The 26600-nt window shown below is 48.6% G+C and overlaps 2 protein-coding genes across 5 annotated transcripts in view; both read left to right on the forward strand.

Annotated features, from left to right (window-relative positions):
* Positions 1–2264, forward strand: part of MTOR (mechanistic target of rapamycin kinase) — a 124227-nt gene extending 121963 nt beyond the window's left edge. For all 3 annotated transcript variants that reach the window (XM_025856015.2, XM_025856017.2, XM_025856016.2), the window contains 2 exons: positions 530–635; positions 1326–2264. In XM_025856015.2, coding sequence (XP_025711800.1) covers positions 530–635; positions 1326–1341 — 122 coding nt within the window. In that variant the 3' untranslated portion in view covers positions 1342–2264. The remainder of the gene's footprint in view (positions 1–529; positions 636–1325) is intronic.
* Positions 2265–5679: 3415 nt separating this feature from the next.
* Positions 5680–26311, forward strand: EXOSC10 (exosome component 10). 2 transcript variants are annotated; one of them, XM_025856518.2, is made up of 25 exons: positions 5680–5837; positions 7431–7567; positions 9020–9143; positions 10467–10571; positions 10890–11055; positions 11217–11331; positions 12361–12436; positions 12614–12724; positions 12937–13080; positions 13604–13794; positions 14799–14955; positions 15092–15240; positions 15420–15470; positions 16122–16233; positions 17722–17772; positions 17933–18011; positions 18094–18203; positions 20285–20380; positions 20706–20780; positions 21967–22054; positions 23141–23214; positions 23704–23875; positions 24694–24755; positions 25426–25502; positions 26170–26311. In XM_025856518.2, the coding sequence occupies exons 1-25, from the start codon at positions 5727–5729 to the stop codon at positions 26198–26200; spliced, it is 2664 nt and encodes an 887-aa protein (XP_025712303.1). In that variant the 5' UTR covers positions 5680–5726; the 3' UTR covers positions 26201–26311. The 2 variants fall into 2 exon arrangements, with proteins under 2 accessions (XP_025712303.1, XP_025712304.1); XM_025856519.2 differs by lacking the exons at positions 21967–22054; positions 23141–23214; positions 23704–23875; ... (1 more) ...; positions 25426–25502; positions 26170–26311 and adding an exon at positions 21178–21960.
* Positions 26312–26600: the final 289 nt, after the last annotated feature.

Consider the following 26600-nt stretch of genomic DNA (forward strand, 5'->3'; position numbering starts at 1 on the left):
CAGGTGCTGACGGTGCAAAGCCAGCAGGAAGACTTGGACACGGAGTTGGGGGGAGCGGGGGGAGGGGCAGGGGAGGAGGGGAAATGGCGCTTGTGCCAAAGAGGCTTCATCAGCTGGCCATGAGTGCCTATTCTGGGCTGAGATGATGGGTTTGTGATGGAAACAAGCTTCCCTGTGGGAGGAAAGGCCCAACCATGGAGGTTATAGGACTGAAACCGAGCACAGTTTCTCATCCACTTGCCTGATGATTGCGATAGATGAAGGGATCTCTGCAAACCCAGGGGCCAGATCTTCGCCACTCCTGAGCTCAGCCAATTGCAGGCCTTTCCCCTCTTTGAACCAAGTCTCTGTTAGGAGGAGACTGGTGTGTATTCAGGTCACATGGAGGTGAATTTAAAAACCCAGCTGCCATGCAGCCTTCATACTCTCGAACAAGGAGAAACTGAGCAGGGCTGCACAGACAGGGCAGCCGAACCAGGGGCAGGGATGGAGTGGTGCAGAAGGACTGTGTGTGTTTTTCCTGTCCTAGGTCGGGACTTTTCTCATGACGAAACCCTGGATGTCCCGACACAGGTGGAGCTGCTCATCAAACAAGCCACGTCACACGAGAACCTCTGTCAGTGCTACATTGGCTGGTGAGCACCTGTGCGCCTCGTGGTGCGCGGACACGCACACAGGGCCCCACCCCGTGCCCCAGTCCCGCCGTGGCAGGAAAGACCTGGGGCGGGTGGTGCAGTGATCCAGAAAGGGGAATCGCAGTGTCGGATCTCTTAAAAAGTTTGTATTCGCCGTGTGCGCTTCCAGTTCTAAAAAGGGAGGAACTTGAGAAACATGGGTGCATATTTGGAAGGCACACACCAAAGTAAATGAAAATTACCTTAAAAATGGTTTAGAAATGTAGGTGAGTCCCTCTTTTTTGGGGGGGTTCTGGGGTTCTTTTTGGAGTTTTGCTGTCAGTTCCAAAAATAGAGGGAAGGGCCAAGGAAAAGCCAGAGCACCAACAGAGAGGAGATGCAGAGACAAATTTATGATCTGGGATTGTCACCTCAAGGACCGCTCTGGGGTCTGCTTTGATTAATTGCCCGAGGCACGCTTGAAGGTAGAAACTTGAGAGGGAGGCTGATGGGGGAGAGTCCTTCTGGGGCCAGCAGGCATCAGCCCTTGACTGGAAATGATGAGTGTGTCCAACATAGTTAGTTGTGGGAGATCTCAAGGAATGTCCCCGGGGGTTGTCAGACCTTGGTCTCTCCATTTTCAGTGTATCCGTGTAAAGCTTTGAAAAAGCCCAAATTATTAAAATATTCCTTTTCTCTCTGTCATCTTAGGTGTCCTTTCTGGTAACCCGAGGCCCGGACATGCCCACTGCGTTTCTCTTGAGGCTTTTGGACTTGGGTATATGCTTCCACTAAACTGAAACCACAGTCAGAGAGCTCGACTTTGTTTAATATTTTGAAATGTAAATGAAACGTACTACTGTATATTAAACGTTGGTTTGAACCAACTCTCTAGCTGCTGTTGAAGAATATATTGTCAGAAACACAAGGCTTGATTTGGTTCCCAGGACAGTCAACACAGTAATACTACACAAATCAAGCCATTGATTTGGGGGAACAGAAGATCCATAACTTACAAATACGGGTTTTGACTTAACTCACAAGAGAACTCATCATGAGCATTGCTGATAGAAGAATGGCCTAGTTGTTCCTCTCAACAAGGATACAGCAAACTCCGCACAGTCAAGAAGCCTCAGGCCATGAAGGACACATGTTAGGAATCGGGAGAAGCTGACTTGGTCACTTCCACCCATCCCATTACCTCACTGGTCCGCAGACAGCATCATTTGTAAGATGGGCCAAAATGGGTGGAAAGTGTCTATCTTCTGCCTCACCCATGATGCTGCAACTTACACACTTCAATCCAAGACCCAAATACTGGGAGGGGAGTTTCTCGTGATGGCTGGGTGGCCTGCGTGGAGCAGATGCACAGAGACCATGTGCAGTAGGGTGGCCCACAGCAGCCTTCCCCAGCACGGTCCTGGGATGTTTTCAGTGAAGTCTGAACGCTCTCTGTGTAGAGCAAGGGCTTGGAAACAAATGCTGTCCTGGAGGTGCTGACCACAGAGAGGGGAGGTCTGGTACCTGCAGGGAACTCTGAGCAAAAGAAATAGTAAACTAAATGCACAAAGTATCAAGTGTAGCCATTCTAGACACCACGTTGTATCTGAATAATTTTTGTGCCAATAAATGACATCAGAATTTTAAAAACGTGTATGGATGTCTTTTTATTCATAATTACAAGTTTATAAAGGAAGCAGGTCCTTCAACAGCCAGGATTCACTAAGCATGTGGTACGAGGGACCACGCAGGACACGGGAGCTGCCTGGCATGGTCCCCTTCCTCGTGTTCACAGGCCACACAAGGCGGATTCAGCATCGTGTCGGAGTGGAGTGGTAACTCCCCCAAGCCAAGTGGGGAGTAGAACCACACCCAGGGTGTGAGCCGCAGTGGGCGGTGTGAATTCCACTGGCCATGCCAGGAAATCCTCATGGAAAGGGGACATTTGCCACGGGTATTAAAGGATGAGTGGGACTTTATCAGATGAAGCATGTGAAGACCTTCAGCAGAAAGTCGGTCTGAAAGCACAATATCCTGCAGGAATGGCAAATACTAACTTGAACCCTATCCGAATGCAAGTCTTAAACCATCTTTGATATGTAAAATGGCATTTTCACCAGTCGGACCTCATAGTTCAGCACAGCTGGCTGAGTGGTCAGTGGAGAACAAAGGGAATGATAGCAAGTAGAAGGGGGTCAGAGTGGAGAGTGTGGAGCCAGACCGTGACCTGCCTCGGTTCAACAGGAAGGAGTTTGAGCCTGATGTGTGGATGACAGGGAACCGTGTGAAGTTCTAAAACTGAGAAGTAGAATCTGAGTAGTATTTTTAAAACAGATAACCAGTCAAACAGGTAAAGAGAAAACGAGATGCCGCAGGACCTAGGAAAGAGGCCTACAATAATGGGGAGGAGAGAGCATTAAATAAAGGTGGCAAGTGCCATGCAGAGATTCCTCTACAGAGAGCATGCCTATGGAGTGCTTCCAAAGAACAGCATTTTCAGTTCAGGTAAATTTTCTACTTCTAAATTCCTAATTCCTATGGGCTGCAGCTACCCAGTGAGAAATACTGAATCATAAAAGCTGTTCAAAGAATTTGTATTAGGAAGAGCAAGAACATTACAAGGCCAGGGACCCTATGACGTTGTATCCCCCAAATCTGCCAGAGACCTGGACCACAGTGCTGTTCCATATACATTTGTTGGAGGACTCCTCTATTAAAACCAAAGATGAGTTTAAGTATCAATAGTAATACTGATAAGCTTTAACCCTCATAGTTAGTCTCATACCTGTCTCAGATTTTCTGTAGTTCTAAACCATGCATCAACTCTTTTGCTCTGGAAAATATGATCACCATAACTTTTTTGGTTCTACATGAAATAACTATCAATGACCAGTGATGTTACCATTCATGAAAGATAAAGGGCATGGGAATGAATGGACTCCGGAAAATAGTGGCCATCAATGGGAAAGACATACCCCTTAAGACATGGAGTCCTCAGGATTTAGATCTTTAGTGAATCCAGTGGGTTTCAAGTTACATCTAGACAAAACCTTCCAACTTTGTTGAAGTGAATTACTAAAGGTAGATGAGCTAATCGAAGCTTTAAGGACAGTCTCGTTAACCTATCAATCCAGGGTGGTTTCATGTAACCCTGTAAGAAGGGAGGGATGTGGCAAAGAATGACTTTTGGGATCCTTGCATGCATTGGTACAGTTCTTTTTTTTTTATTTTATTTAAATTCAGTTCGCATATAGTCTATTATTAGTTTCAGAGTTCAGTGTTTCATCAGTTGTTTGTACACCCACTGCTCACATTACATCTCGTGCCCTCCTTCATGCCCATCACTCAGTTACCCCTTCCCTCATCCCCCTCCCCTCCAGCAACCCTCAGTTTGTTTCCTATGGTTGAGAGTCTCTTATGGTCTGTCTCCCTCTCTGATTTTGTCTTGTTTTATTTTTCCCTCCCTTCCCCTATGCTCCTCTGTTTTGTTTCTTAAATTCCACACAAATGTTGGCAAGGATGTGGAGAAAGGGGAACTCTCTTACACTGCTGATGGGAATGCAAGCTGGTACAACCTCTCTGGAAAACAGTATGGAGGTTCCTCAAAATGTTAAAAATAGAGCTACCCTATGACCCAGCAATTGCACTACTAGGTATTTACCCCAAAGATACAAATGTAGTGATCCGGAGGGGCACCTGCACCACAATACTTATAGCAGCAATGTCCACAATAGCCAAACTATGGAAAGAGCCCAGATGTCCATGGACAGATGAATGGATAAAGAAGATGTGGTATATATGTATACAATGGAATATTACTCCGCCATCAAAAAATGAAATCTTGCCATTTGCAATGAGGTGGATGGAACTAGAGGGTATTATGCTAAGCTCATATGGTACAGTTCTATAGGTTAGGCCTTAAAACTCTTGGAGGCATGTAAAGTAGTTTGAAAGAATTAAGGCTGTGGTGTCAAATTACCTAGTTTCAAATCTCAACTCCACCTCATACCACCCATGTGACTTTGAACATATTACTTAATCTGTGCTTGCTTCCTCCTCTGAAACTATGGATAATCGTTATGATCTAGCCCGAAAGGTTGTTTTGAGGATGAGATAATTCACGTGAAGCACACAGCATAGCCTGATATATGGTATCAGGTTGACCCATATGGAACAAGGCTCAAAAATACTTGTTAAAATGAACTAGGCTAGGTCTTGGTTCTGCCAGGGTACCGGTGCGAGTGGGAGGGTGGGGAGAGTGAAAACAAGTTTCCTGTTAATAGGATATTCCTATTCCTGTTAATAGGATATTCTAAATAAGGGGAACAGCTAACATTTATTGAACACTTACTAAGCCAAATGAATTAAGGGTGGGTCACACGTGATTTTAGGAGAAAGGCCACACCCCACTAAGCTTCCCAGCCTTCACCTGAACTGTCCACACTGCCTCCCCCAGAACAGAAGCTCTTCCCGGATTCATTTCACAAATGTGTGAGTTCCCAGTAGGTGCCTCAGCAAGAGTGTTTCCAGCGGTATAGACGGGCAGGAACGTCTCACTGGAGGGGTTCGAGAGAGCTCATGAGCTTGTGGGGCACGTGGAGCCTTCTCCAGTAGTTTGCCTATAAGGGGCTGGAAGGAGGTGTGCGGTGATGTTTTGTGTCTGTGTGGTTGGCAGCGATGCCAGCATACGTGTAGGCCGTTAGGAATGAACCAGTGGCGAGGAAGAAGATAGACGATGTCAGAGAGAGGGCATCATTGCAGGAGCCCCCATCAAGCGGGTGAGGCGGGCACCAGACGAGGTTGGGAGAGGCTGGCCTTAAATATGAGATTACCTGGGCCCCGCGGGTCCCACCTTACGTAAATCACAAGGTTATCCAGATGATAAAATGTGAGGTTAAAGAGAAAATGTAAACTTCCCGGGGGGGGTGGTGGGAGTAAGGGTGGGGGTGGGGGTGGGGGTGGGGCTGCGGCTGGGGCTGGGGCTCATGGATAACCAACTCTTACTCGCCGCCAGCTCATCCCCAGAGCAGACGAACTTTGCACATGCGCGGTGGGCACACGTCGCGTCGGCCTGAGGCACTCTCGCGAGAAGAGCCGTGCAGGCCGGGAAAAATGGCGCCTCCCAGTCCCCGAGAGCCCAAGGCCCCGACTGCCACGAGCGCGGCCAAGCCCGACGGGGAGATGGTGCTGCCGGGCTTCCCGGACGCAGACAGCTTCGTAAAGGTGAGTTCGCGGGGCCTCCGGGGACACCGTGAGCCGCCGCCCGCGGTCGGCCGGAAGCGGGCCCGGGCCGTGTCCGCGGCCGCCCATTCGGCCGCGCGCGCGCCGCTGCGGAGCCCGGGGCTGGAGTCCAGGGGCGGCTGCCCGCGCCGGGCACGGTCTCTCACTTCCTTTCCGGGGCGGAGATCGCACGCGGACACTGAGGGACGCCCCGCTTCCCAGGGCCCTTGTTCTCACATTTGAACCCATGCAAATGTGTAGAGTGTGGAGAGCCGAGTCCGCGTCGTGGGAAGGGCTTCCTTGTCACCCTGATGCCCCCAGCCCTCGTGACCTCGTCTCGGCCCAGGCTTGAGCCACCTAATCAACTCTCCGGAGGGCTGTAGGCCACACCGGTCGGCGCCCTCCCCTTCCGCGGCCAAGATGGTCCCCTTTTCCTCGTCTGTGGTGCGGTCCTGCATAATCCCAGACGCTGGTTTTAATGTCACCTGTTACAGCGGCCACCGAGCTGGTCTCCTCTAGGTGCCTTAGAACGTGTACCATTGCCGCCTCGAAGGAACACAGAGAGGATTATTTGTGTAATGCTTTGTATATGAATAAACAAAACTAGGTTTAAACATCTCATGCATACCTCTTACAAAACCAGGAAACTAAAATAATTTGTAAGTTAGCACTGTGTATTCCCCCAAACTCCACTGGGTTAGGTGGATCCTTAGGAGATGTCATCATTCATTTGTTTGGTTCTGATAGTTCCTGGACCACTAGCCATGGTCCTGAATTGGTGGCATTCATGTTCACCAGCTACCATGTGTCCCACCAGGACGCAAGTTCCCACCTCCTTTCTCTCTCTTCTCCCCCTGGAAAACATTCATTACACAACTCTCAGTGATGTCATTTGGCCTTCACACAACCCACCATCATTTCTTTATGACAACCACTTCAGATTTTTTCTTATTACCCCACAACAATTAGAGAACTACTTGGCACTAACTGAAACACAAAACACAAGTCCAGTTGTGGGCAGTGGCCGTTATAATTTGGTCAGCAAAGGATCTAGAGTAGTCTTATGTTTTAGATGCTTGCCCAAATGAAAACACAAAAATAAATTCCTGTAGAAAGCTCATGGACCTGAATTTAAATAGTAATAATAATAGAACTTATGTGCCTACCAGGCACTACCCAGTGTGATTTTTCTTGGCTCATTTAATCCTCACAACAACTCTATGGGGTGGTCACTGTTGTTATGCCTATTTTTCAGAGGAGGAGGCTAAGGTCCAGATAAATAACTTACCCAAGATCACAGTTAATAGGTAGCAGAGCCAAGATTCAAACTTAGGCCATTTTGAATATTTGTCTTATATGTTATTAGTTCTTTCTCTCCCCACTCTCCCAAGAATGTAAGCTCTAAAACTTGGTTCCATGTTCACTATTGTATCCTCAGAGCCTGGGGTAAAATCAGCACTAAATGAGTATTTGTTGAATGTGTAAAATTCATCATCTAGCACAATGTATTATATATAATAGATCTTGAGAAAAGTGAGTTGCTGAATGAATGGGGATCCATGTTTAAAACATGCTTGTTTTTCTGGGTTTTGACAGTTTGCTCTTGGGTCAGTGGTGGCAGTCACCAAGGCATCTGGGGGCCTACCACAGTTTGGCGATGAGTATGATTTCTACCGAAGTTTTCCTGGCTTCCAGGCATTTTGTGAAACACAGGGAGACAGATTGCTTCAGTGGTAAGTACTATATATGATTTTCTCATGTTGAGAGAAATAAATATAGAGAAATGGGTAGTTTTTTCTTAACCATATTTTTCTGTGCTATAAAGAGCTATAGGGGTACCTGGGTGGCTCAATCGGTTAAACATCTGACTCTTGATTCGGCTCAGGTCATGATCTCGGGGTTATGAGATTGAGACCTGAGTTGGGCTCCTCGCTCTGCTTCTCTTTCTCTCTCTCTGTCTCTCTCAAATAAATAAATGAATCTTAAAAAAAAAAAAAAAAAGGAAGAGCTATAAAATATAAAAATGAGACAGTGGGGGTGCCTGGCTGGCTTAGTTGGTAGAGCATGCGATTCTTGACCTTGGGGTTGTGAGTTCTAACCCCATGCTGGGTGTAGAGATTACTTAAAAAAATGTATAAAATCTTTAAAAAATGAGTCAATAGATTTTGATTAGGGTAATGTTATTTGGTAAATTTTGAGTTGTTTTTAAAGATTTTTATTTATTTATTGAGAGAGAGAGAGAATGGTAGAGAGAGAGCATGAGAGGGAAGAAGGTCAGAGGGAGAAGCAGACTCCCTGCTGAGCAGGGAGCCCGATGTGGGACTCGATCCCGGGACTCCAGGATCATGACCTGAGCCGAAGGCAGCCGCCCAACCAACTGAGCCACCCAGGCACCCGGTAAATTTTGAGTTTAACTTTTAAAAAATATATTGACTTTTGCACCTATATGTAGACAGTGAATCTTTCTGAATTAACATGGGACTTGAAAGCCTACATCCAAGATTCTCTCACACAGTTTGCAGAGCCGTGAGTATTACCTTTCTAATAAGTGTTTGAGGACAGTACACAAACAGTGATTTCGTTTAACTGTGCATGACAGAGTTAGAGCATGTTTTAGATTTCATGATAAAACAATGAGTGCAAAGTATATAATTTACATTGTATGATATATTTTTTAGAATTTAAAGGAAACTTTGAGGTAATTTCTTCCAACCCTTCAATTAACAGATGAGGAAAGGGAGTCTTAGATTTAGGGAATTGCCCAAGACCACACGAATAGCAGTGTTTCTGCTATAAAGGTGCAAGTTTTACTAGTTTGGTCAAAAAGTATTGGAGGGGGTTGCACCTGGGTGGCTCAGTCAGTTAAGCCTCCAACTCTTGGTTTCAGCTTAGGTCATGATCTCTCGGTCATGAGCTGGAGCCCTGCGTCATGCTCTGTGATCAGTGAGGAATCTGCTTCAGATTCTCTCTCCCTCCTCCTCTAATCCTCCCCCTGATTTCACGCACGTGCTCTCTCTCTCTCTCTCTCTCTCTTTCTCTGTGTCTCTCTCTAAAACAAATAAAATCTTAAAAAAATATCTTATATATTGGGAACAGTCTGAGCCACGCCTTTCAAGCTTTCTCCCAGATTGGGAACAAATGAATAGAAGCATACAAAGTAACCTTGGTTTTCCTGTCCTTCCTAGCATGAGTAGGGTAATGCAGTACCATGGGTGTCGAAGCAACATTAAGGACCGAAGTAAAGTGACCGAGTTGGAGGACAAGTTTGATTTACTAGTTGATACCAATGATGTCATTCTGGAAAGAGTGGTGAGTGTTTCACCTTACTTTTTTTTTGTAGATTTTTTTTTTTCTTTTTAATTTGACAGAGCGAGAGAGTACAAGCAGGGGAAGCAGCAGAGGGAGAAGCAGACTCCCCGCTGAGCAGGGAACCCGACTCAGGGCTCAATCCCAGGACCCCAGGATCATGAGCTAAGCTAAAGGCAGATGCTTAACTGACTGAGCCACTCAGGCGCCGCCCCATCAGCTTACTCTTAAGATAATTAACAAATACGGGCTCCTGGCCAGCTCTGTCGGAAGAGCAGGTGACACTTGTTCTCGGGGTTGTGAGTTCAAGCCCCACATTGGGCATAGAGATTACTGAAAAATAAAATCTTTTTTAAAAAAAAGATAATTAACAAATGAACTTTTTTATTATTAAAATATGGAAAGAAACTCCAGCATCCAAGGAAATGAAAAGTTTAGGGCTTCTTGTTCCAACAACATTCCGTTTCTGATAGTTGGCTTCTTTTTCCCAAAGATAACATAGTCTTCAAATATATTATTTCAACCTATCCCCGCTCAGTGGAGGTCTATTACAAATCTGTGTTCCAGATTTGCAAATCCCGTTTGTATTGCAAGAGAAGAGGCCTCTGGGTACAGAGCCCAGCCAAAATTTAGTCTTTTTTTTTTTTTTAAACTATTATCTGTAATCGGCTAAACAGCCTGACTCGCATGATTGGAAGGAGATGTGCATCATATGATCTAGCTTACTGTCTACTTAGACCTAATTCCACAGCACAATGTTATTTATAGAAATACATAGAGATCATCCAAAACAAAGCTAACCCTCAACCATGTGACAGTCCTGCAGATGTTTAAATCACGCTCTCCTGTCCCGTGAAGTCATCTCTTCCATAATCTAAATGCCCACAGGTCTTTCAGCAGTTTCTCATCTTTTATGATTTCAAGTCCTGCCATGCTACTCTTTGTCACCTAGATTCCCAAACTGATCCTGCACATCTGCCTCAATGGGACAGAGATCAGAACGCCCTTCATTCTCAGAGTACCATCCTTCTGTGTTTAATAGCTACAATCTAGGGTCTTTTTAATTCTTGGTGGGCCACATCAAGCTGTTAAATCGTTTTTTAATTTCCAGCCCAACTGAGAGCTGTAAAAGGAGTTGATCGAGGGTGGGGAGTGGCCAGCTACCGCCCTGTCTTTGAGCAAATAATGCATTAATTACTTGGGATGACTCTCTTGTATATATATGTCCTCACATGTAATTCTCTGCATCTATTTCTTAAGAATTTTAGGTAATTAACTTGTTAACCCTGAAAGGAAATGCTAAACTATTATGTCCTCTGCCCTTAGGGTATTTTACTGGATGAAGCATCAGGTGTGAATAAGAATCAACAGCCTGTCCTCCCAGCAGGATTGCAGGTTCCCAAAACAATAGTGTCCAGCTGGAACCGTAAGGTGAGGGCTTGCTTCTTTGCCGATCGACTAGAGCTTCAAGTGTCAGCTTTATAATAGGGCCTTTGCTGGTTCTGTTCTGCATTTCCGTTATGATTTATTGGACACAGAACTGGCCGCTGCCTAACTTGTTTTCACAAACAGGCACAACCTAATTACCTCTTGTCTCCTTTGACTCCCTGCAACCTCACACACACAGGTTCTTGAATGCCCTCGGAAGACACAAATGGGAATTTACTCTTCTTTTTTTTTTTTTTTGGAATTTACTTCTCTAGTTTATCGAGTTGCTGTGTTATAAATTGTTTGTATTTGTTATCATAGGCAGGAGAATATAGCAAAAAAACAAAATCTGAAACTTTCCGGTTGCTTCATGCAAAAAACATCGTCCGGCCTCAGCTTAAATTCCGAGAAAAGATCGACAACTCCAACACTCCATTTCTTCCCAAGATCTTCATCAAGCCCAATGCTCAGAAACCCCTCCCTCAGGGTAAGGCATGCGAACTCTGCCTTAGTAAAGGGGAAAACGTCTCCCTCCCACCTTCCTTTCTTCAAAAGGAGCCACTTACCCGCTCTGCTCCGTAACTAGACAAGATGTGAATGTGTTCACCTCTTTTGTGATGGTGGTGTTGTCACTGCTTGGGTCTCCAGCACTCTCTAAAGAAAGGAGGGAGCGCCCCCAGGATCGTCCGGAGGACCTGGATGTGCCCCCTGCCCTGGCGGATTTCATCCATCAGCAGAGAACCCAGCAGGTGGAGCAGGACATGTAAGTATTTGTCAGAACTTTCTACATTCTCCCTCAATTTCACTTTTGTAAGATACATCAATGTAAACAAAGAATGTGAGGAATGGGTGATTGCTATCTTTATCCTAATGTGGATCTTTTTGGTAAAACCTCCTGTTTGTGTTCACAGAGGGCCTGCCCAAGTGGCGTCTTGGGTAACCCTCACGGCAGCCCCGAGGGGGAGCAGTTGCTCTTGCCCTCTTTGTCCAGATATGAAGACAGAACAAGGGATGCTGGTGCTGCCTTCCCACACAACCAGAACCTGAAACCCCAAGCTTTCTTAAAACTGTCCTTCGTCCCTGCCGTTCTGCCTTTCTTGGTGGGTGGGGACTCAAACAGTGAGGTAGGGGCCCCCTAATACATTCAGCAAGGAAAAGGCTTAAAATAGACAAGTGGACCTTGCACGAAGGAAAAGGGCGGTAAGAACTTGGCTGGTGTTGGTCTTTTTGTCACGTGTAGCCAGAGTCTGCCTGAGCAGCATTCCTTCAGGCCCAGCTCCGCACTGAGAGGCCACGGGCCAAGTGCTAAAGAAACAGAGGTGATGAGAGGCCCTGCCCTCAAGGAACTCCCAGACTTAGGATTTTTATGCAAGTAGAGGATAGAGGAATAAAAAATACAGCATTTGGCATCTGACCAACTGCAATATTGGTCCCGTCCTCCCTCACCCCACAGGTTTGTTTTCCTGACCACAAGGAATTGCACATTGTATGTTTTTGTATCCTCCACAGTGGCAGCCATGCAGTGTTTTGAAATAAGAGCTCAGATCCTTATAGATGAGTACATTTTTAATGATCACATCGTAAGGGGGAACCAGTTTGACCTGATGTATTGTTTTGTTTTGTTTTTTGATACCCTTTAATTATCATTTAAAGAATGGTAGTTTTGATAGCGAGAAAATATTTTCATAATGGCCTCTTCTCATTTGTTTTTACAAACTGGACTAAAGCAGTTGTTTTTCCTTGAATCACGGAATTCATCAAAAGGATTTTTCTTTTTGTTTCATTTATTCAGGTTTGCACATCCTTATCAGTATGAACTAGATCACTTCACTCCACCAGATTCAGTCCTTCAAAAGCCACAACCCCAGGTTAGCACCCAAACTTAGTTTATGGATGAATCAAATCAGTGCAATTTTGGCTTTCCTTAAATATCCTTAAAGGTTGCAACTTGGGGTCATTTCTTGAACTCCTAATTCATTTTGTGCTTTAGTAAAGGATGATTCATAATATTCCTTGCTCTTTCTACCTGTGCTTTCGTGCCCCAGTTATATAGGCCGGTGGGGGAGACCCCCTGCCATTTTGTGTCTTCCCTGGACGAGCTGGTGGAGCTCAATGAAAAGCTCTTGACTTGTCAAGAATTCGCGGTGGACTTAGAGGTAAGTTGTGAATGACGTGGAGTGAAATTTTACATCTTCTAGGAGTTCACTCCCTACCCGAGGAGTACAAAATAAAGACTAACAAATCTGGGGTTTTTTGGCAAAAACCGATCCATCGTATAACTTTGTTTTTATAGCTGCCCTCCCAAAATCAAGAAAGGAAAGCCTGGTGTGATCATTTTTCCCTGTTCTCCCCTCTTTCTGGGTTTTAGCACCACTCGTACCGGAGCTTCCTGGGGCTGACCTGCCTGATGCAAATCTCCACCCGAACAGAAGACTTCATCGTGGACACGCTGGAGCTTCGAAGTGACATGTACATTCTCAATGAGAGCCTCACAGACCCTGCCATCGTTAAGGTCAGCCAGGTCTTGTAGCTCTTGCATGTAAGCCTAGGATTTAAGTGCTGTTCACTTTACTATTTCATCATTTTAACATAGACCTGGTGAAGTTGAGAGAAATAATTGTAATTTCCTACATTCTGGCCCCACACGCTAAACTGCGTTTGTTTCTAGGCCCCAGTTAGAACAGCTTAAGCTGTAGCTTGTTACCACCCGGAGAAATGTTCCACCATGTTAATGATGACTGCGGCGAGCCCGTGCCATCAGGATCCTTTGCAATTAATGACTATCCTTGAAGCTAGTAGGGCTGCTTGCTTTGAATCACTGGCTGGGAGCAGTTTCAGACTCGAATAAGAGTGTGTGCAGTTATGAGTGTGGAAGGCCGTTGGTCCAAATTAAAAGAAGCTTTTAAAACTGAACCCATCTCGGACTTCCTTCTGGCCTCTAATCCCAGTGCTGTGCTGACCCAGAGGCCGAGTTTATTTCAGAGCGCGAGTGGCCTTGTACGCATTGTGCTGCATCACTCTGCTTTTGTTTTCAGGTCTTCCACGGTGCTGACTCAGACATCGAATGGCTACAGAAAGACTTCGGCTTGTACGTAGTGAACATGTTTGATACCCATCAGGCAGCACGCCTCCTTAACCTGGGCCGGCACTCCCTGGACCACCTCCTGAAACTCTACTGCAGTGTGGAATCGAACAAGCAGTATCAGCTGGCCGACTGGAGAATACGGTTTGTGCTCGACAAGGACGTGTGGATGGCAGCAGGAAGCGTGGGTGCACCTGAGCCTCTCAGCCACACACAGCCAGCGCAGGCTGTGACGGTAGTGGAACCTTGGCTTTACTGGCGTTGGTGTCTCCTCCGGCTGTTGGCAGCAGCAGAAGCACAACCGGAAATTTTAGGGTGACCACGTGGAGTGTGTGTTAGGCACTCACACTTCATGGAGAGAGTAGTTGGAAGAGGTGTGCCGTGTCAGGATCTGTGGCCCTGCCTGTGTCTCACTTGAAACTCGGATCTCCCTAGTAATGAGGGGGGTGTGTGTGTGTCAGGTGATCTCCCAGAGGTTCGAGAGAATTCTGAGGTACATAAGTGATTGCACCTTACCATGCATGTGTACTGTAGCCTAAGAGCGTGGTGGGGTCCTGCCACACTTTCTGGAGTCTGGGCTCTGCTCGATCACTGTCGGGTGGCCGGCTTCCTCCCTGAGGTAGCAGCTATTGTCTGAAGAAGCCACTCCAGTGGCTCCAGAAGCTTTCCTCCACTTCTGCAGGGCAGAATTTCTAGAGAATCTGATAAAGCCCTAATAGAAGATGAAAATTGACAAAGTCTAAAAGCCACTCCCTGTCATTTAGCCATTGTCATGTGCCAGGCACTGAGCTAAGAGCTTCTGGGGTGTTGTGCTGGGTGGTCCCCACAGCAGCCTGTGAGGTGCCGCCTTTCATTTCACAGGTGAGGAAAGTGAGCTTAAGAGACTTGTCCAAGGACAGGTGTGCAGAGCTAAGGCTCAAACTCGGGATGGCAGGGCCTCTTTTTTCAACCGCACTGTGACCCTGCTGCCCTTTCCCCCCAGCTGTGAAAACAAGGGCTTGTCATATAGAGACGGAGGGACTGTTGATGTAACTACAGTATTGGCTGTGATATCAAAGGGATCCAAAGTCTTTGCACACAGAGCTGATAGATGACGTTGCAGCTCCTAGGGGTGAGCAGCAAAATAATTTCTTCCCTCGCAATTCTAGACCTCTGCCTGAGGAAATGCTCAACTACGCCCGGGATGACACCCATTACCTGCTTTACATTTATGATAAAATGAGGCTGGAGCTGTGGGAGCGAGGCAACGAGCAGCCTGTGCAACTGCAGGTGGTGTGGCAACGCGGCAGGGACATCTGCCTCAAGGTACAGCCTCTTTCTCTGCCTGGGTCCTGGTTCTTCGCTTTGTTCCTTACACTTCTGAAAAGAGCCAAATGTTCTGAAGAGCCCAGGGCACCATTCTGATCCCCACTGATCGTGAATGTTCTGTCATATTTTGCAGAAATTCGTCAAGCCCATCTTCACAGACGAGTCCTACCTTGAACTGTACAGGAAGCAGAAAAAGCATCTCAACACACAGCAGCTGACAGCCTTTCAGCTGCTGTTCGCTTGGAGGGATAAAACAGCTCGTAGGGAAGATGAAAGTTATGGGTAAGGGATTAGACATCCTTTCAATATCTGCTTTCTAGACCGAGCAACTCGGGTAACGAGGAAATAATGGCCTTTTTTCTTTTCACCATGAAAGTTGGTTATGTTTTCCCCCAAGCTGTAGCCTTTAACGGGGCTGGCTGGCTGAATGTAATGTGATTGCACCGTGTGTTTTGTTCCAGATATGTACTGCCAAACCACATGATGCTGAAGATAGCTGAAGAACTGCCCAAGTGAGTCTGAGAACTGATAACGATGTCCTGCCATTCTCAATAGAGAAATTTTATCCTTCAGAATCAGCTTCTCTGATAGTTGTTGCCTCAAGGCTGTTGACTCAGAGACTGTGCTCTAAGGAAGTTCACAAGCCCAGGGAATTCAGACTGTCTGCCCCCGGGCCGCCCTGTAGGGACTTAACTTTCTGGGTTGCAGTCATTTCAGCGGTTATGCCGCAGATGAGATCCAGTGTAAGGCCGAGCCTCCAGCATCCACTTGAAAGGGGGGAAAGTGTGTCAGAGTTTCGCAGCTGTAATTTGTTCCAAACCAAGGCACCTGATGATTTTGAACGCTTTCTGATGTTAATTGAAAAGTAAGCAAAGAATCAAATTTCATTATCTTCCATTGAGCCTGTTGCAGTACTGCTGCTCAGCAAAGCTGCGGGGCTCCCCCCCAGCTCTCCCGGTGAGCTGGAGGCGAGTGCAGGAAAGGTGCCCGCTCAGAGGTTGGTGCCGCAGAGAACACGCGTAGACGCGGCCGGCCCAGGCTGCCCTGCTGGGGGTGTGTTTCCCAGGTCTTCACCTTAGTGGTAGCTCCCTGTTCTCGTCTGCGGGCCTCGGTGGGGAGGGCTGTGTCCCTAAGTGATGAGTTGTGCTTTTTCTTGTCTTCAGGGAACCTCAGGGCATCATAGCTTGCTGTAACCCTGTACCACCTCTTGTACGGCAGCAGATCAATGAGATGCATCTCTTAATCCAGCAGGCTCGGGAGATGCCCCTGCTCAAGGTAAGAGGCTTTGCTGCTAAAGGTTCCAGCTCAGCAGACCCGTCTGTCTGCTGGCACCTGTGGTCTCCTCCCTACACGGTCTGGTCTCCATTCTAAAAATCCCAAGAAAATAGTAGGGGTTAGGAAAGCCAGTAGACAGGTCTTTTTTTTTTTTTTTTTTTTAAGATTTTATTTATCTGACAGACAGCGAGAGAGGGAACACAAGCAGGGGGAGTGGGAGAGGGAGAAGCAGGCTTCTCGCCAAGCAGGGAGCCCGCTGCGGGACTCGATCCCAGGACTCTGGGATCATGACCTGAGCCGAAGGCAGACACTTAACAGCTGAGCCACCCAGGCGCCCCTTTTTTTAAGATTTTATTTATTTATTTATTAGAGAGAGATGGGGGAGGGGCAAAGGGAGAAGGAGAAGCAAGACTCCCCACTGAGCAGGGAGCCCAACTCAGGGCTCAATCCCAGGACCCTGAGATCATGACCTGAGCTGAAGGCAAACGCTTAACCCACTGAGCCACCCGTGTGCCCCAACATGTCTTCTTTATGATTATCAAAAGCTAAAGCTCCTCTTTTTTTTTTAAAGATTTCACTTACTTATTTTTTATATTAGAGGACGCATGGGTGCAGGCCATCAGGGGAGAGGGGCAGAGGGAGAGGGAAAAAGAATCTCAAGCAAACTCTGCGCTGAGCATGGAGTCCAACGTGGGGCTCGATCTCAAGACCCTGAGACCATGACCTGAGCTGAAATCAGGAGTCGGGTGCTTAACTGACTGAGCCACCCAATTCAATTTGAATTTGAATTTCAATTTGGGGGGAAGAGTTTTTGTTTTGCCTCACTAGTAGTATCGGTATATGGTAAATCATATTGCAATTTTTTGAAAGATTATGGATCCAGAAAGATGTAAAATCAGTTCCTTTAGGTTGATAAAGAAGAGACTGAGGATAAACACATTTTCAGTCTTCATGTTAAAATTTCTTTAAAAAGAATCTTTTGGGGCGCCTGGGTGGCTCAGTCGGTTGAGCGACTGCTTTCGGCTCAGGTCACGATCCTGGAGTCCCGGGATCGAGTCCGGCATCAGGCTCCCTGCTCTGTGGGGCGTCTGCTTCTCCCTCTGACCCTCCCCCACCTCATGCTCTTTCACTCTCTCTCTCTCAAATCAATAAAATCTTTGGAAAAAAATAAAATCTTTTGTTAGTTCTACAGTTTGGCCAAGTAGAAAGAGAAACCCTGGTTTCTAGAGGACGATCTCTTTAAGCTCTTAGAAGTCTTCTCCACTGTGCCTTATCGTGATAAAGGGTTTCATTCTTTCATTCAACAAGGAATTATTGAGCACTATGTGATTGTAGTGCTAGGCACTGTAAGGGATGAAGGACAAAAGAACATCTCTGGGCTCTTGTAGAACACATCTAGTGAAGGGACCCAGTCTGTGCTGAGGGAAACACGTGCGGTCACCGAGTTTAGGCACCTTTCCTCAGAAGCTCTTTATTTTTCCTCCTCAGTCTGAAGTTGCAACCAGCGTGAAGAAGAGCGGCCCGCTGCCTGGTCCTGAGGTAGAGTGCTGTATCTGACGTCTCTTATCTGGGGGAGGACACCAGTCAGAGCCGGTGCAGAAGACACCTCCCTGTCAGAGGCAGCCCCCGGCGCTGCGGCAGAAAACTACCGCATGCTTGCAAATCCTTCCTGAGGCCTGTTGATTTCTTTCTGCTGCAGAGATTGGAGAATGTGCTTTTTGGACCCCATGACTGCTCCCACGCCTCTTCAGATGGCTACCCTGTCATCCCAAACAACGGTAATGTAGAGGTCTCTGGAACGTTCTGGAAACTGGCTTGCACACTCTCCACAAGGCTTTGACCTGACTTCCATCCCCTTAGGGCCTGTGCCAGTGCAGAAACAAGCAAGCCTCTTCCCCAACCAAAGAGAAGAAGAAGCCCTGCCAGATACCAGATGCCTTATTGCCACTGCTGTCATCACGCTATTTAACGTGAGTGCTAGGAAACGCTGGGCGGGTGGTGCGTAGACCCATAAGGAGTTACTGGGTTTATCAAACAGGCTGTCTGCCTGGAGTGCTGCATCGACTTTGGAGACTAATGCCAGAAGTAAAACCCAGCAGCCATGGGGACAGGCGTGGAGACAGATCTGCAAGCCAGTCCGTGAGAGGTGGGTGGAGGATTCTCTCGGAAGCCATGCAGAGACATCTGGACACTCACTAGTGCCTAGCAGGGAGGACGGTGTGCACCACGGTGGTTGAGAAGCAGGACCTTACCCCCTCCATCTGCAGGGGAGGCGCAGCCCATCCTGACTCCCAGAAGTGGCGGGCTGAGTGCTCAGCTCAACCGTAGGGACTGGGTATCCCTCTGCGACATGCGCCAGCACCATCTGCATGTGCTCGGGCTGGAAAAGAGGAGGCTTTGAAGAGCATTTCTCTACACTGTGGCTGATTAGGGAAAGTGATGAGCGAGATAGGAAGGCACTAGTACATGGGTAGGAATTTGTTTCACATCCCAAAGAGGGGCTGAGTCGTGGCAGGCAGTGACTCTGGCCAGTCCGGGACCACGTGTGGCCAGCGGGGACCCAGCTGTATTCCTGGACTATGCATTGAGTTGTGACAGAGCTTATCCTGGTCTGTCCTACCCAGCAGGTGTCTCATTTCTTCCCCGGGCTTGAACTACAGGCTCTTTGCAAAAGCAGGACAAGGGTGCAGTTGTTGGTCAAGAAGGGTAGGCGCTGAAATGGCCAGCATGAAAGGAAAATACACAGAGAAAACTCTGAATAGTGCAAACAATAGATGTGGTAAAGGAAAAATCATAATTTCTGGAAAGAAAGAGAAACAGGCATACGATCCGTTTGGATAAAGACACATCTCCAGCTTAGCAGGTGTCACGTGGGAAACAGCTGGGTGGGCCCAGAGCTTCCAGGATCACGGGTCACAGCCAGTCCGTCACGCCAGAGTGCGGGCCCAAAGCCAGGAAGGCGCAGTGCCACCTGCAAAATGTACTTCCTGGGAGTTAACCTTTTTTTTTTTTTTTAAAGATTTTATTTATTTGACAGAGAGAGACACAGCGAGAGAGGGAACACAAACAGAGTGGAAGGGAGAAGCAGGCTTCCCGCTGAGCAGGGAGCCTGACGGGCTCGATCCCAGGACGCTGGGATCATGACCTGAGCCGAGGGTAGACGATTAACTGACTGAGCCACCCAGGTGCCCCGAGTTAACGTTCTTTTTCACATCATCACAAATTTAGATTGGGTCTTGCTTCAGTAATTTGTGAGCGGAGAAGTCTGGGAGCTTAATTGAGCCATCACGGTGAACAGGCAGCTAAAAATAGGAGCATGAACTTTGGGCCACGTGAGCCCGGAAGCGCCGTGCTTCGTCTTAACGGAGGCAGTGGTGTCCCCGTGCTCTGTGTGGCAGGACTGTCACCATGGAGGAAGCAGAAGGATAGCAGACATTCTGAACTCAGTCGGAAGCAGCACCTTGTCGCTTAATTGTACTGATTCCCCACAACAGTTTATAATTCTTGATTTGTAAGTGTCTGGTTACAACCTCACATTCTAGAGCGAGACAGACCTGGGAGTTAGTCCTCATTCTGCCCCTGTTCACTGTCAGGCTCTGGAAGACTTAACCGCTCTGTGCCTCAGTTTCCTCCTCTGTAAGATGGTGAGAATAATACCACATACCTCGTAAGTTGTAAGGACACAGTGAGAACTCATTGGTTCAATAAATGTGTGTTACAACGCTCTCCTGTGCTATATCACAGGCTGTGACTGCCTCGTACATGTGAGAGACCTAAAAGTTAGCTGGTATTCTTACTTTTTTTTTTTTTTTAAAGATTTTATTTATGTGTCAGAGTGAGAATGCGAGCAGGGGGAGCGGCAGGTGGAGGGAGAAGCAGGCTCCCCGCTGAGCAGGGAGCCCGATGTGGGGCTCGATCCCAGGACCCTGGGATCATGAGCTCAGCCGAAGGCAGACGCATAACGACTGAGCCACCCAGGATTATTCCGTTGCTTGCATCGTAATGCCATAGAATGTTTATGGGATAAGTTGCTCACTTTCTGTCCCTGCAGGAACCTAGTGCCGAAGAAAGTAGAAAGAGCCCATTAACAGTTGCACAGAAGAAAGCCCAGAACATAATGGAGTCCTTCGAAAATCCATTTAAGATGGTAAGTAAGCATTGTGTGTGTTCAGGGCTAACAGAATAGGCAGAGCTTTCTGCAGCTCGTAGGGGCCTCTTGCCCAGAAAAGTAGCTGACAGTCTTTGGAGAGAGGGAGTCTCTGAACCCAGCATGTGTCCGCTGTCCCTGGTGTCTGGGTGGAGACAGAGTTGGGGTCTTCTCAGGTGAAACCAGCAAGAACGCCTCGCTCAAGTGCCAGTGAGCTGTGGCCAGGTGGACGCTCTGAATTAGGCCTCCCACAGTGAACCCCACCAGAAAACCCCCGTGCAGGTCCTGAGCACAGTTAAACAACCGTTTCCTTCCATCCTTCCAGTTCCTGCCTTCACTCGAACACCGCGCTCACATTTCTCAGGCAGCAAAGTTTGATCCATCGTCAAAAATCTACGAAGTAAGTGGATTTGTCACCCTTTCCAGGAGTGACTTTCTAAGAAAAGGGGGCTTCTTAATTATCTGAACGAGGTTTTTGTCTTAAGCCTATCTTGAGCCCCCTGAAGATGAATACAAAAAATGCTTTATATATAAGTATATATAAGCATTGTTTCTAGAGAGAGGGGCCAGAACTTTATTCTGATTTTTAGAAGCCTTTGCAGACCTTTTAAGAAACAGGTCTTTGGATTTTGTGTTTGGTTTTTACTTGAAGTTTAGTTTGTACATAGTAAAGTGCCCAGGTGTTAGGTGTTCAGCTTGATGCATTTTTATATGTGAATACTACTTTAAGGCTCTCAGAGGTGACAGCTTAAATTTTAAAACAATTCTGTCTTCTATTGTTTGTTTGTTTTTAACAGCATTATGGATAAGCATAAGGAAACACCTTCCCTGGAGCCCCATGAGATGTTCCTGGGAGCCAGCGTGTTAATTGTTAAAAGCCTTCTTCCTTCCTGCAGGAAGGACCTGCTCTGATCAGACAGGGGCTTGGCTCCCTCTGCCCACCCCCCCCCCCCCCCCCCCCGCTCTTTCATTAGGCAGCAACGGTCAGGCCAGAAAGCCTGATGGGCCTCCGCCCTGTCGCTAGTGGTTAGCCTGCTGTCTTTAGAGATGAGGAGTCAGGGGGATTTTTGGGGCTTCTTTCCTTACTCCCCTATGGGTTATGGCCCATTCAGCCACACATCCCTTACTGTGCTTCTAATACCGGTGAGATATGTTCTAACGCCACAAGCAGATGTGGTATCGTACAACAGCAGACCAGACTCGAGAAGTCCTGCCTTGAAACCCAGCTCCACCATTTGCTAACCGTGTCCCCCCAAATTATTTAGTTTCTCTGAGCCTGTTTCCCATCTCAAAGTGGGGGTGATGAGGATGCCTTTGTCCCGGGATTATGGAAGGGATTGAGTGAGATGGTGGACAGGAAGGCATCCGGCCCTGTGCCTGGAATCCAGTTGCACTTTGTCCTTCTTGATGAGTATTTTATAAATAAAGCCAGTGAGAGATTTTATTTTTTGTGTCATCAGATTTGGAATTCATGACGAAAATGTGTGTAGTGACTAGGTTAGCATGGCCGTCATCTCCTCATTAAAAAAATAAAGCATTGCTAGGTGGCTGAGTTTTGGAGTGTTTTTGTTTTGTTTTCATTGTAGATCAGCAACCGCTGGAAGCTGGCAAGCCAGGTGCAGGTGCACAAAGAATCTAAAGAAACTGCCAAGGGGAAGGCAGCAGAGCAAACAGGTAGCCCTCACCGCCTTGTAACTCAGCCTGTCGGGGTGTCTGTCAAAGAACAGGCCTCATGTATCCTTTTGTTTGTTCAACAAAGTGTTGATACAACTGAGAACAAAGCACAGCCCCTGCCCTGTGGAGCGTGCCTTTTCCTGGGGGGTAGCGGACAGTGTACCATAAATGTACGTTCCTTCCGCTGGCAGGGAGAGGGGTAGGAAGTGCTGGGGTGGGGGGGTGGCTACTTCTCTACGGTGTTTAGAGAAGGCAGTTGGATAAATGTGACATTGAGCAAAGACTGGCTGCTTCTAGGGGAAGAGTGGTCCATGCTGGTGGCCCAGCGAGTCCAAGGCCCCAGGCCGTTGCTCACTGGGCATGAGCAGAGAGTGGCTGGGAGGCCAGTGTGGCTGACGGGGAGAGCAGGACCGTTATATAAGGACGTGGCTTGTGCTCCTAGCGGGTCGGGAAGCTGTGGAGGGTCTGAGCAGAGCAGTGGCCTGCACTGACCAGAAAAGCTCACTCCGAGACTATGGAGAGTCCAGCAAAGAGGGCAAGGGTGGGAGGCCAGGTGAGGGGCTGTTGGCTCGACCAGCGTGGTAGCAGAGGTGGTGAGAAGTGGCCCGGAGCCGGTGTACCCTGGGGTGACCCGACAGCACTTGATGATGAGTTGTGTGTGTGGCACGTAAGAGGAAGAGGGGGGCCGTGGGTGCCAGAAGGGCTGGTCCTGGGCGACTAGAAAGGCAGGGTGGCCAGCAACAGAGTGAGAGTGCATGAGGAGCCAGTTGGGGAAGTGGCTTTGTTCTGGTCCTTGACATGTTTTGATTGCGGCCCCTCTGAGACCTCAGAGAGGCATCACATAGGCTGGCGGCTGGCGGCTTGGGTTCTCAGGGGAGGGGCAGGTGGGCTTTCAGACAGAGTGTAGGAAGAGCATCCGGGCCTGAGCTGCAAGGCGGCCATCTGTGAGGGGCAGGGGGCCAGCGCAGGAGACGAGGGGCAGGGAGGGCGCCCCGGCTGTGGCAGCCACAGCGTTCGATGCAGCCAGATGCAGAGGGAGGCTTGGCTGCTGGAGACAGCAGCTCCACAGACCGTGCTCTCTTGCAGCTGCTCGGGACCAGGTCAAGGAAGAGTACAAAGCGACAGCGGAACAGGCCGTGTCTGTCCGACAGCAGGCTGCCGTACGTGCTGGCCCTTCTGCTTTCTCTTTTGAAAAATGAGCTGCCCCTGGTCATGGTCAGGATTTTCACTGGATAGCAGGAGGGCTTGTCCTGGGCTTCAAGTGAATTGCTTCTACATCTTTCTAGTTCATTTTGCTTGACAATTAGTGCCTGCATTTCCCCTCAAAAACATTTATATTGTGATTCCTCTTACATGATTTTTTGTGATGAATTTATGGTAAGCAGCCCGTACTCCTGAGTCTAGTAGTAGACAAGGTACTAAAGCTTATGGATATCCAAGCCTGTTGTGCCTTTCGTAAACGACCTGATGTCCCTCTCCACCGAGGAACGTGTCCCACCTACTGCTAGCCCCGCCCAGACTCACAGCCGCCCACACTTCTCTCCCTGTCCCCAAGCCCGTAGGTGCCAGCACAGCAGGCCTGGAGGCTCGCAGGCCTGGCTGTCGCATCCACTCCCATGCGTCCTTCCCACGGTGTGTTCACCTTACAGCTGGAAAGTGCCGCCAAGAAGAGAGAGCGAACCACAAGTGACCCGAGGACCACAGAGCAGAAACAAGAAAAGAAGCGACTCAAAACTTCCAAGAAGCCAAAAGACCCAGATCCACCAGAAAAGGATTTCACCCCTTATGACTACAGCAAGTCGGATTTCAAGGCTTTTGCCGGTGAGGCCAGGACTGGTGCCCTTTAAGGAATGTCTGGCCCTGTTAGGAGGGAGGAAGCCGTAGAGGAAAGAAAGCATGACCTGGGCACCGATGAGGCCCGAGAAAGACACGGCTCTCACCCAGGCACTCTGAGAGCCATGCAGGGGACCTGCAGTGTGGGGACGGAAGGCACCGCCCACCCCCACCCTCCTGGGCTGCAGCTACCTTGCCGGGGCCTCGCTGGTCGTGGCACAAGACGGCATCCATTCTAATAGCGGCTCCATCTTTCCTCACAGTAGCTCGTGCCCAGAAACACATTTTCTCAGACAGACACACAAACACGGCAAGGAGTTTACGAAGAAACCTGACGCCTGGGGGCTGCTCTCTGGCCCCTTAGCCGGTGAGAGTCCATCTGCCTCGGAGGGGCTGCAGGCGGCCCTCCTGACAGTAGGGCAGCCTCCTTGGCAACACAACCCTTTGAAGAGAGGGAAGACAGGGCAGGATCGTCACCCCAGGGCCCAAGTGACTGCCAGTGGCACCTCCTGACAGGCACACACAGACCAGACTGGATGTCCTTGGTGTAAGAGGAGCTAGTGCTTTAGCCACCTGCCCCTGAGCTGAGAATAGATCTGTGAGAAATGAGCCTAGTGTTCAGGCTGCCCTTCCCTGCTGGGAACACAACACATGAATTGCTGTCAGCCTAAGTGCCGCCTCCTGCAGGGGGCGGCGAGCTGACAGCCCACCCTTCCTGAACGTCGTGCGCCAGCCCCGCGGTCAGCCCGGTGGGTATATTAACTCGCGGACACGCTCACCGGCATCTCTCTCCTCTCATCTTCCAGGAGACAGGAAACCAAAACCTTCTTCCCAGTTTGATCCAAATAAGCAGACCCAGCCCAGCAAGGTAAGAAATATACTTGATGTGGAAAACTAATGGGATCGTATATGTCAACCGGGCTTTGATTCCAAATTCGAAAAACAAGATACAAGATACCGTTAAAAAAAAAAAGAAAAGAAAAATCATCTTGAAAATTCTCGCCTGGCTCGTGGTGCTTTTTTCCCCTCTCCCTTTGCTGGGAAGACGGCCTGGCTAGGAACCCTCTCCTCTGCACATCCTTTCCCTCACCTCATCTCTCCCCAGGTACAGACAATACCTACCAGCTATTCCAGCAATAAAAAGGAACTTTTAAAGAGCTTGTGAAGGCTGGCGTGTGGTTTGAAGGGGTGTTTGCTGTTAGCTGCCATGGGAATTACAGCTATAGGCCACAAACACTCCCTCAGGCGCCCACACAAGCCTGCATCTGCCCCTGTGGGCGTTGCTGCCAGGCGGGGCCAAACGTGACCGCAAGTTTGGCATGCGGAGGCTGAGGCCTGTGTGGAGCCCTCCTGTTCCTTTGGGAGCTCGTCCGGACGGCCTCGCCTTCAGAAGCACCCAGAAAGGTCCATTTGCAAGAAAACCAGTCACACTGGTGGCGCTGGAGTCTTGGACGGGCCAGCTGGGCTCCTGTGTTGTTTCCTGTGTGTGTCCTGTGGTCAGGTTGTCCCTCGGCTGAAATGGCTTTTTATCTTTTCAGAAATGCGTTGCACCCAAAAAAGTGAAACAGTTGGTGGGAAACAAAAGTATGTCCTTTCCAACCGGAAAGTCAGACAGGTATGTGGGGGAGGCTGGCATACGGGCTCACAGGGGCCCCCGCAGGGCCTAGCTGGAAAGCCTCAGAGAGCCTCTCTTGCCCAGATCCCTCTCTGTCGGTCGGGCAGCTGAGATAGGAGGGAAGGGCCTTGCCAAGTGCCATCCACCTGACAGTCCCTGCGTCCCAGGACTCAAGATTCCCGTCCCTCACCGCCTGTTAACCAACCATATAGCTTCCCGGGGTCACCTCCAAGCAAATAGACTTGAAGTTTTCCCAGATTTTCCCATTTCTGAGGAGTGAGAGAGGAAAAAAATCAGGAAGTAAATGTGGGTCGTCATTAAAAATATTTTCATTAAAAACATGAAACCCTCATCCCCAGGGCAGAGCCCGAAGTCAAGAGGACTCACCCCTCGGGTGTGGCCTAATGAGGAGGGAATCTGCCTTTAGATCTTGACGAGCACAGCCACCCTCATGGGGCCCCAAAGCACTTCCCCAGCCCCCTGTTGACTGCCGGAGTGTGAGGGACATGCTGCTGCCAAGCTCAGTTCTCCAGGAGCCCCGAACGAACCATGCCTCCCCAGTTGTGCGTCATTGAGGTCTGCAGCATTTTGTAAACCGGCTAAGAGCAGACCTCCAGACAAACTGGGAGAAGTAACTCTTCTGTTTTCACACTGTCTCTCTCTGCAGGGGTTTCAGGCACAGCTGGCCAAAGAGATAGTGGGGGAAGAGACCCTTGGAATTCCCCAGTGGACTGGAAGCACCAAATGGTGGTGCTGGTTTTGTACAGACTGATTTTTAAACCATTAAAAATAATTCTTATTGGAAGAAAGCAGATTCCTGACTTTTCCTTTGCTGCCACCTCAGTTCTGGCAGGAGAAGACAGATCCCACCCTGTTCGGATCCCCAGCTTCGGCTGTCTGTGGGTAGGTGCACCCTGGGGGACACTGCGATTTCTGGAGAAATCTACAATCACCCCTGAGAGGAAATGCAGGAGAGCCTCCTGTGACTCAGAAAAGGGCGGCCTCCACGAGGCACGGAGCACTGACTCTGCATTTTCAGGGGGGTCTGTGGGCCATGTTACCTCCTTCCTCTGCCCTTAGGTCATGTCAGTGAAGCCA

The sequence above is a fragment of the Callorhinus ursinus genome, unplaced genomic scaffold, assembly GCF_003265705.2.
Source record: "Callorhinus ursinus isolate GAN/ISIS: 27379988/994484 unplaced genomic scaffold, GSC_fseal_2.0 scaffold18, whole genome shotgun sequence".
In the NCBI taxonomy this organism is placed as follows: domain Eukaryota; kingdom Metazoa; phylum Chordata; class Mammalia; order Carnivora; family Otariidae; genus Callorhinus; species Callorhinus ursinus.